The following is an 11,631-nucleotide window of genomic DNA, read 5'->3' as shown; positions in this document are numbered from 1 at the left end:
ATTAATCGTAAATATGATTATGTCGGTATTATCATAATACCGATATATATACCGAATATATCTTAAATATACATAATACTATTAGTATATTATATTTGGACGTAATCATAAACATCTGCACTTTTACCATATGGCATTGATATTTCGCTGACAGTATGATTGGTATTCGTCTTAACACGTTAATTAGTAGTTTTTTAAGGGTACCCTACTGCGGTGCGGTCCTGCATACCTTCGGTTATTTGATAGAAATATAAGCGGGTCTTATCGTCGCACGTAAGTCAGTCTATGCTATTGCAAGATTTAAAAAAAGTTACTGGACGTTAATTTAAAGCCAACTTTTAGTGTTCATATGTAGTATTATAGTGTATTTTTAACTCTAGAAACTTACCTTCACCCATCACCAATGTTGAAAGAAACAATGCAACCCCAAATAATTTTGCATCTCATTTTATCAATGTAAAATGTAATGTAGGAGTCGAGATGGCCCAGTGGTTAGAACGCGTGCATCTTAATTGATGATTGCGGGTTCAAACCCAGGCAAGCAGCGCTGATTCATGTGCTTAATTTGTCTTTATATTTCATCTCGTACTCAGCGGTGAAGGAAAACATCGTGGTGGAATATGTTCCAAACCTTCTCCTTAAAGGGAGAGGAGGCCTTTAGCCCAGCAGTGGGAATTTACAGGCTGTGTTGTTGTTGTTGTTTATCAATGTATGCAATATCATTGAAGCCAATTAAATGTTTAAATAATAGCTAAGCAGCGCACCCAGTGACATAATAATAATTATGCATCCCATTGAATCTATATGTGGTCACCAGGAGATAAAAAATATCAAATTAATAAATTAAAAGATGGATAAGAAAAAAATAATCAAAGTCAATAAAGCTTTTATTACAAATATCAGTCAATTACACAAATATATCTTCATTCGGAAAGGAATAAAATTAAATGCATTAAATGAGAGAGCTCCAATGGAAAAATAAGTTAACAATACGTGTTCAATGTAGCTTCGTATTTATTTCAGTTACATATTATTAGCCACGAATCTCATAATAAAATTGGCATAATAAAAATAAATTTTAAATTTTGCATACAATGCCAAATTTCTTCATATTTAAATACATATATACATACTCCATAAACAATTTACAAAATAAAAATGACACCCTTAAATATAATTTAATTGCATTTGCACACCTACAATAATTGATAATAACCCCTGACCTTATTACTATATACAACCCTTGATTTCTAAATGAGATATTATGTATCAAATTAATATGCTCGTAAGATATATATACATCAATTTTGTTTCTGGCAACATTTTCTTGGTACATATAAAATTATGCAATATATTTCGATTGAAATATGACCAATACTTAACAGATCATTTGGACACATACAATGATATTTATAAGGCACTATTTGCACAGATAAAAAAGTGTGGGATTAATAACATATTCTTTTATTTCTTTTCGTTACTAATATAGTATACATAGGCGTTCCTAGTATATCCTATTCCATTAAAAAGATTATATATAATCAAACCTGAGATATATGTATTTCATGCGATTTGCTAGATATAATAGCTCAGATATATTGTGCTAAAACCGGGCACAGATTATTACATTCATTTCTAGTAGGAACAATGTACTAGTAATTGGTGATTCTAACGTCAGACATGTGTTGGTCATAAGTGCCAAAGTGACGTAAAGTAATGTTGCCAGTTTAAAAAATGTTACTTAAATAATTATAATTCCTGGCCATAATATTTCTCTAATTCAGCCGTGCATTGCTCAGGAGCGGGATTGTCTGTCGGTTTACTAGTTAGGTTTTGGTTATTATCATTCTCACTTTGATTTGTAGGCTTTACAACTTTTATGTAATTGACTGGGACTAATCCAGCTGTTTGTCTATCTGACGATGCCATCAGCCAGCCTGAGTTCCACAGATTACCCTGGAGGTGTTGCGGTGCGATAGACAGGACTTGGTTGGCGTTGAAGCTGATTTCCTGGGGTGAGGTGGCTTGGAAGTCGTGTTGGGCAATTGCGCGCAATGGGTTCTGCCATGTGTGTGGATCTTGCACTGTAAATGACATATACAAATAATTAGATTAAATCCGTTCAACTTTTAGCCTAGATGACCCAGTACACATTAAAAACTTTAAATAATTCTTATTGTGTGATAAAATAACCTAATATTGTATATCGTCGTTGCTCCTGCAAAAGCTATGTGTTTTTTACATATTTTTTGATTGCTATGCCGTTTTAATCGTTATTTAAATGTATGTAAATTTCGATGTATGAAATTTGTATACTTTTAAACTATGGCAGTAATGACAAAGCTGTTTTTATAGTTTGTGCGTACTGAAATAACGTTTAAAACAGTGTAACAATCGAAAAATATAAAAAACACACATAGCGACTTTTGCAAGAGCAACGACGATGTTTTTTTGCCAATATATCACAAGAACTTATTCAGTTCATTGCAATAGTTGAATTTGGGTTAGAATTTCTTTTATTTAGATAGCCATTTGGGTAAACAATAAAACTTCACGCTGAGAACCGAGCATTGACCGTCAGTTAATTTGACAAATGTATTGAGTGAATAAATTAAGAATGTGTATGAAATACGGGCATGTATTATAAATTTAATTGTATTACATCAACATGTCTGTGTGAATTGGTAAAATTAAATAACTGAGATTATTCTAACCTCATTGCTTCAAAGTTATTTTTCGAGCCAACTTGAATAAAGAATGTTTTTATTTTTTATACAGATAATATCAAAAAGTAATTTGACTTTAGAGTAGATTAAAAATGAATAATATTGTTACGATTACTATTATTCTTTCGAATTAAAACCTTAAAAATATTTTTCTACAATGAAATTCATACTATTTTTAAATACTGTTACTATTGCACGTGTTGCAATAAGTATTCCTAATGAATAGATTACGCAATGAATCGTTTTATAATAAATTATAATGGAATTTCGTCACAAATTGACAATTCACTTTCGTTTAAGAAGATAAAATATTTAGATATATTTTATCATTTATCTCATTTCGCTGATAACTTCTGTTGTTATGATTGTGTTATCATTTACAACACTCATATCAGACCGGTGTTTATCTTGAATGTAAATAATATATCTTTTATTCACGAGTAAAAATACGTACTGAACAAAAAAAAAAATAGAAAATTTTCAAATAAAAAAAGAAAGCAAAAATAAAAAACATATATCATTCTCTTAATAATATAGGTTGGCCAAGTGAACCACCAACGATGGTTATTGGTAACCTACCTCTATAGGCATTGGCACTGTACGAAATATAAACCATGTCTTACATCACCAATGCACCACCAACATTGGCAACCAAGATGTTATGGCCCCTGTGCCTGTCATTACATTAACACTCATTCTTCAAACCGGAACACAACAATACTGAGTATTTTTATTAGGCGATAGAATATCTGACTAATAGGAAAAGTACACATATGCATATTACCATGAAGTAAACATATCATTATAATTTAATAAAATTTACAGTTAAAACGCATTACGTAGTTTGTTTAAAATCGATTAAACAAGTTAAACAGTAATTACAAACAAACAAAGAAGAACGTTATTTAATAGAAGTAAGTTAAAAATTAATATACATATTATAGCTTGTATAAAAGTAGTCGAGTCTTGAAATCAAGGTCATCAAGTTAACTATGGAAATTAAGTAGTGATAAATTTATCAAAAATAATTAAGAAATTAGTTTTTTTTACTCCCAACTCATGTAAAACCTTTTTCAGTGGTTTAGTTTATATTAAATACAATATAATATATAAATGTTTACATCTAAATATAATACGTTTATTTAAGACGGAAGTATTTTTAATTTGACTAATTTCGGCGGTTTTTTTGGTCACAGTATATGTGTAATTGTTTACTAATTTTTAAACAATTACAAGCCAGAATGTGATTTTTTCGCTCCTAAGTTGATTTGTATTAGTTAGTTATGAAAAAAAACAGCATTACAAAAATTTGATTCTTTAAAGTGTATTGTAACACAGCCAATTGCAGCATTTCTCACAAAACTAATCTATACATACATATAATAAAATTGGAGTGTGTGTAATATTAAAAGACCCTTTTTTCCTCAATGCATATGGAGGTTTACACGGTACATATACCAAAATTACATTTTTTACAATTTTTGTCTGTCTGTTTGTTCCGGCTAATCTCTGGAACGGCTGGACCGATTTTGACAGGACTTTCACTGGCAGATAACTGGTATAATAATGAGTAACTAAAGCTACAATAACTTTTCTTTTTTCTTAAACTTAAACGCGTACAATGTCGCGGGCACAGCTAGATAGGAATATAACATATACATTCTAAAATTAAAAATATAGAAAATACTTTAAGTGTATTAATTGCCCCAAACAAAGAATTACTAAATCTATATTACCATTACAAAATGTTATCTTTCACGTTACAACCGTTCAATCGAATTTGATGAAATTTGGTATGAAGCAAACTTGAACTCCAGGAAAAGGCTAGGCTACTTTTTTGCCTGACACATGACTGACCAACACCCTAAAACACGAACGAAAAATCGAACATTATATGTGTTTTATTATGTTTTTTGTACTCACGTCTTTCGTTAATGCTCGTCGACAGTCCATTGAGCATTTTAAGCACAATATATGGTGCGGCGGCTATCACGCCGAAGAAGAGAAGAATGGGCCAGCTGGAGCCCTTGGCGCGCTGTTCCGGGGACGCCGATCCGTTCTGTGACGCCGCTACCGCCTCGGCCCAGGCCTGGAATAACGATATGTTTTATTAACACATATATCTCACTCCTCTAATTTTTATAGCAAATCCTTTACTGTTCAAGCATCCCGTCTTTGGAACTCCCTACCCCTGTCCATTAGAGGTGCACAATCACTGCCAATTTTCAAAAAAGCTGTCAAGAAACATTTCCTAGAAATGTAACTATGTAATATATAAATACTTATTGATTATATATGTATGTTTGCCTATGTATATGTATCTATTTATTATTGTATGTATATTTGTACGCACAAATATACTCGTTTGTATGTATATTGAATATTCCATTTAAAAAAAAATTGTACACCTATGCCGTTAATAGACCATTTCCTCTGCCCCAAGGTTGCCTGGAAGAGATAGCTCTTCAGCGATAAGGCCGCCTTTTATGCCATGCTATATTTTGTAATATTTATTTCTTGTGCGTTATATTTATCTTGGTGTATAATAAAGAATATATTATTATTATATTACTATATGTTTCTTAATATTAAATTGTCTAGTTTCATGTGACACCATTTTGTCATTAAGTCAGATAAATAAGTGTACATGTCTCACGAATGAGGTCTTCTCCATTTTGATATGACGCTCTAAAGCTTACTTCATCACGCTACACCTTGCACATTCACTTTGGTATTGGGATGGTGGATACACCTAGCAGATTTACTTCGTGGTAGGGCTTTGCGCAAGCCCGTCTGGGTAGGTACCACCCACTCATCAGTTATTCTACTGCCAAACAACAGTACTCAGTATTGTTTGTTGTTGTGTTCCAGTTTGAAGAGTGAGTGAGCCAGTGTAAGAACAGGCACAAGGGACATAATATGTTAGTTCCCAAGGTTGGTGGCGCATTGACGATTTAAAGAATAGTTAATATTTCTTACAGCGTCATTGTCTATGGGTAATGGTGACCACTTACCATCAGGTGGCCTATATCGCCCGACAACCTATTCCATAAAGAAAACCATGAAATTTAGTTGTGCTTGCTTCAAACCATAAGACTATTTCGTCTTCGTATATTATATGCAGATATATACTCCAAGAGAAGCTTAATGCGTTATTGCTTCCAAAAGTAATTATAATGTCGAAATTTTGTGTATTTGATGTCACCTACTTTTTTGTTAAAAAATAACCAATTTCATATAAAATATCTGAATAAAATTGCATGATATTGGAAGAAAAAAGATCGAAAAAAGCGGTTTTTCGAAATTATTCAATTGATAATTATTTAGATAATTTTTATGTCTTAAACGCTACAGGCTAAACAGTCAAGATAGCCTTCATTATAAGAAGTTTCGGAAAGGACCGAATGTAAATACAATAAGAACCTTAAACGCAAGGCAATTAAAACGTTTTTAGGATGTAGCACAAATTTCCGCGCGTCATAGTTCTTAAAAAATCCAAATAAAAATTCAAACTTATGTTAATTAATACCCGTTGATAATAATATAATCTAAAATTAAACTTACATGTGCATTACGTGTACATATTGAACTATCTCAATTCATATAATAATTCAACAGTAAATTAACCAATACCTAATAATCCCAACTTTATTCAATTTGAACATGGATGGAGACATGGATCTAGAGTCTAGACAAAGAAATATAATTCTTGAGTTACATTCTAAGATATAACTTAGAGGCCGGCTAGCCAATCAGCTAAGCTGATTTTGCACAGTTCAGAGGGGGTATTTAGTAAAGAGTATTTTATAAAGAGTTTTTGTGAAAAGAGTTAAAGTGAAAGACATTTAACAGATTTCGATTGAACATTTTGATGATTCACATAAAGTCATAATTACATATCACTTAGCATCAAGATAACACTTCTCCTTGACCTTAAATCTTTGATATTTCATGAAAATTTTGAATCAATTCGAGAAACTTTCTAAGATTTCATTTTACGCATATAATTTATTTATAAAATAAACGTTAATTAATTAGTGCAGACGGCATAATCTCACGACGGCATGTTTATAGTGAGGACTGAGGTCCAATAGACTTGAGATTTATTCTACCGTGTTGTCTCAGTAGGTCATTGATCCCACACGTGACAGTATATCACACTGATATTTTCACGATGTTTTTCTTCATCGATCAGCACGAGATAACGTTAAACAACTCTACTAAGAAATTTTCATTGTAATATAAAATATACCTAGATCGAATCGTTAATATTGCCATTTACGTTAATTTCGACAGACATAACTATATAGCATTCGTTTGGCCGAATTTGCCTCAGGGACGTAACGTATTACTTACAAATTATTAGAATCATCCCCAACTTGTCTGGACTTGAATACTTGAATTGATAACTAATAATGAAACAACAAAGAAAATACGTCAACCATTTTAATATTATCGTTAGTGTATTTTTTGTTCAAATATCAGTTTACAGTAGGTGACAAGATCAGAATCTTTTCACGATAACGATTACACAGTCACTTTGAATCGGAGTATTCAAATAATATATTATAACATGTTGTTCTAACAACATGAATACAAGCCGCAGCGCGCGTTTTCATATCTGATAATAGAAGAGGTTTAATTTTTGCTCACAAGATCCAAATTGCGATTCAACTGGGTAATACTGCATTAATTTTTGACACTATTCAACGGGCTTATTATATGACTGTACCCAATGACGTTCTAGTAAACAGATATGTCATTAAGGCGCAAAAAGTGAAGACTAGAAAACGTCCTAATTGGGACGTTTGCCTTTCGTAGTTTTCATCATAATTATGCCAGTAATATGTTATAATACATCATAATTATGTAGTAATACGTTTTGCGTAATTAAAACATCTAGTTATCCCTTTTACTTATTGTTTTTATCAAGCTATCCTTTTTACTTGTAACGAAATTTAAAATAAACGGTCCCCGGCGCGGCACACTTTCTTCTGTTGTTTAGTATGGCTATAACATATCTGTTTATTAGAATATCATTGTCTGTACCGTAACTATTTTTAATTTTTATTTGTGTATTAATTAAGACCTCCTTGTCCATATAATTCTTAGGAACAGATTTGTATGCAAGAAATATATACTAATATTTATAATATACAAAACCAAAGCGCTAACCCTTTCGCTAGGCGTAAACACAATTTTAGTGATTTTTTTAATGAAAATAGTTTAACCTATTCCGTGACGTAATGAGATATGTAATTGTGGACTAAATGACATGCAAACATACAAAATATATTTACAATATTAGTAAGATAAATGTTATCATGTTGGTACTTTGTTGATAAGAGATTTGCGTATAATATTTGAAAGAATAACTACACAATGAGAAAATTACAATTGGGAGTAAATGTTTAATTAGTTATATATTATTTATAACAAAGCAATAAAGATAAAAACGTGAAGCAAACTCGAATTGCAATTTTTTTTTAGATTGGCAAAGTCAAACAGCTTTAATTCCATTGTTTTTTTTAATGGAATTCATGGAGGTCATGAAATTTGTTTCCTTAGTTTTAAATAACTTTGACCATAGACAATGGCAATTTAAGTAATGTTTATATTAGTTGTCAGTTTTATAGTCATTAAAGCATGATGCAGAGGATAGATGAGGTTATTTCACTTCTTTTGCATGTACATGTACAAAAGCTCAAAGGTTACTTTCCACAAAACACCAATTTCTATTCCAAATAACACAAATTCTTATTTGTGCACATGTAAGTTCAGTTATATTTCGAAAGGATAGGTTTTTGGCAAATATCACTATTACATTGGGAACTAGAACACAACTGTATAGTACTACTAAGTACTCCTAAGAAGTACTAAGTATTTAGCTGTGCTGTTTAGCACCAAATAAACCAATGCACATATTTTAGCTCTTGAATCTTTTTATACTGCCCTATTGAGACATAAAAATACTAATGAATTATATTGAAATATGCTTACCTTAAATTCACATTCAGTCCTGATACCAAGCAACACAAGTAGCTTCCTTACAAGCCAATTAAGACTTCTAACAACTGCAAATGTGGACCAAAACTGAGCGAATAATGACCGCAAACGACCAAAGTTTTCTGCCACACCTGTGGAATAGAAATATTTTATTATATGTAATTAGACAGATTATAGTATATATAATATATTTGGCCACACCTGTAGAATTAAAATATTTTATTATATATAATCGGACAGATTATATTATATTTAATTTATTTTTGGCTTAATGAGTTTACCTAGAATGGCTCGGAATGAACTTGTTAAGGCGAAAAATGTGTTCTCCAACATCATAGCAATACTGCCAACAGCATTAACAACACTTTGTATGGAATCAAATGCGGGCCTCGAACTGTCTTCTGCCATTTGAATAAATCTAAAATAAAATAATCATTATACGTATGAAAAAATTAAATTATAGTATTATTTCAATTAAAAAAAAATCATCAAATCAAAAAACTCCTGTATTATACATAAAAAATATTATTATATTTCAATGTAGCTATAACAAATAAAACTTTGTTGTTATTATTATTAAGACTATTTAAACATCTAGGGTTTTTAAGCTGAAAGTTCTTTTTCATAATTATTATTTCTGTATTTTTTGTGGTAAAATAGATGTCTCTATAAGCTGTAATACTATATAAATGTTTTTGATATACAAATAAAGATTGTTTTCCCTGTATGAGTAATGGGCAAGTACATAATAAAAACTTACCTGCTTTCAATATCTCCATACATTGGTCCATATCTATTATATCCTCCATATGAATTCATACCACCCATGCCCATCCCCATCCCCATTCCCATTCCGTAGCCAGCCCCCATTCCACTGTATCCATATCCTGTCCCACCATAACCCATACCATATGACCCTCCCAAACCACCGTATCCATAGCCTGAATTCATGCCGTAACCAGGCTGGGTACTAAAATCAGGTCGTGGTGGTAGAACGGGGGGTCCAATGTTATTATTAATAAACGAAGTTGATGGTATGGGATTCCTGAAAGATGGGACTTCGCCTGTGCCCATAACACCCGCATTCGATAAAGTGGGGTCAGAGTTCCCGTTAAGCTTCGCTGGTTCACTCATTGTTCTTATTTACACTTATAAAGATTACAACACGTTAATCTTTCCGTATATATCACTTATAAATATTAATCACTTCATTTAAATCTGGTAAACAATATATTTACTTATTCGGATGCAATAAAAATGACATAGAAAAACATTCAAAACAAAACACCTAGTCGTTTGTTATAATGAATGTAGTCAATTAATTACTGAACTAAACTCTTTACTCTACTGTGTACTGTCGACTAAAGTGACAAAATTTTGTGAATTTGTGATTACTGATTACATTACATTTGGCTTGACTTTGACGTTTGGCCATAGATAATTGAAAACCTTAACTTATATGTCATTTTCCTCACTAGGTAGCATGTTGCCATGGTAAAAAATTATAAACTATAAAACAAATTATCATTTAAAATAGGAAAAAATATCTTGTATAATTATTATTTATCTGCTTATAGCATAACAATTTCCAATATTTTATTATGCTTAAAAACATTGATTTGAATTATGGTAATTTAAAGTAAAATATATCTCGTACATAGTTTGACCTAGTTTCAATAAAGCATCGCTTCGTCTATGTCCTTTGGGTGTCAATCGTGTCAATAGTTTCTACTATATGTTTGTTGTTATTATCGTACAATTTGAAAGTGTTATTGTAAATACTTTTAAATAATAATATATGGTGAATATAACTTCGTCTCAGGTACGTAATTTTCATGGCGTGTCTAAATTTTTATGAAAATGTCCGAAACACTTGTTGTAATCATGAACCCTTTGAATATCATGTTGTTACAATTATTTGAATAAAATATTATAATTTCGGGTCATATACGATGTTTTTAGTGTATCTTAATTTTATTAATGCTCAATTCGTGTTAAAATTCGTTGAATAAATAGAGTAAACGTAAAATTTAGTGGCCGGCTTACGACTATGGTGACGCACTAGAATTTATTCAGTGTAAGCTGTATAAAAAATTGCGATAAAATATGATTACAAAGTCTTTGTTTCTCCCTATGTCTATTATCGTCGATATTATCTCTAACCTGTCAAAATAATAGTATGGAAATAGAAATAAAGATATATGTAGGTAGGTACTTACATAATTGTTTGTTTTTCAATTTGTTATATATACATAAATAATATCAAGACCAAAATTCTATCGAATCTACTTAAACAAAGTGTTGATAGTTTTGTATAATAATATAATTAATAGTTTTTAATATGAAAAATGGTCTTCTTAAATTTACTGATTATACCAATACTGAAGGACTGGTTGTTCATTCAAGTATAAATTAATCCTAAATTATACAGATTTTATGGTTCAGTATATATCGCAAAGCTTTAGACACCAAATATTACTTACAATGAAGATGTCGCTGTTAACATTATTATCTTATTAATAAAGGAATTGATATAACATTGTTTTGCATTTATTATTTTAAATGAGTAAAATGTTGTCTTTATGAAGTTGAGCATTCCAATTAAAAAGACTTTGCCAAAATTGTATTTCTGCATCAAATTCTTGTCAATTTCTACCTAAGCTTATGTATTCTTAATGCATATATAATACACCTTATTAAATATTTAGAAGAAAATTCATTTAAAATATTTAATTTTTCAAAATATTTAAATATATATAACAGGTATTTATTCTAATTATATTGAATTAATAACTTAATAAAGAAATTTGAATATTCGTTTAAAAACTCCTATTAATGATACAGTATATGTTATAAAAGTTTGTAAAAAGGATTTATATTTTGGATGTATGGTCATGAA

The 11,631-nt window shown here is 30.7% G+C and overlaps 1 protein-coding gene across 1 annotated transcript; it reads right to left on the bottom strand.

Annotated features, from left to right (window-relative positions):
- Positions 1-1,634: 1,634 nt before the first annotated feature.
- LOC124540123 (peroxisomal membrane protein PEX13) lies at positions 1,635-10,157 on the bottom strand. Its single transcript, XM_047117560.1, has 5 exons — positions 9,493-10,157; positions 9,014-9,150; positions 8,727-8,863; positions 4,650-4,815; positions 1,635-2,084 (listed from the first exon to the last, which is right to left on the bottom strand). The coding sequence occupies exons 1-5, from the start codon at positions 9,864-9,866 to the stop codon at positions 1,750-1,752; spliced, it is 1,149 nt and encodes a 382-aa protein (XP_046973516.1). The 5' UTR covers positions 9,867-10,157; the 3' UTR covers positions 1,635-1,749.
- Between the last annotated feature and the right edge of the window lie 1,474 nt (positions 10,158-11,631).

This window comes from Vanessa cardui, chromosome 24 (assembly GCF_905220365.1).
Source record: "Vanessa cardui chromosome 24, ilVanCard2.1, whole genome shotgun sequence".
Lineage (NCBI taxonomy): Eukaryota > Metazoa > Arthropoda > Insecta > Lepidoptera > Nymphalidae > Vanessa > Vanessa cardui.
The sequence above is the reverse complement of the archived record's forward strand: the minus strand, read 5'-3'. Positions and strand labels throughout refer to the sequence as shown.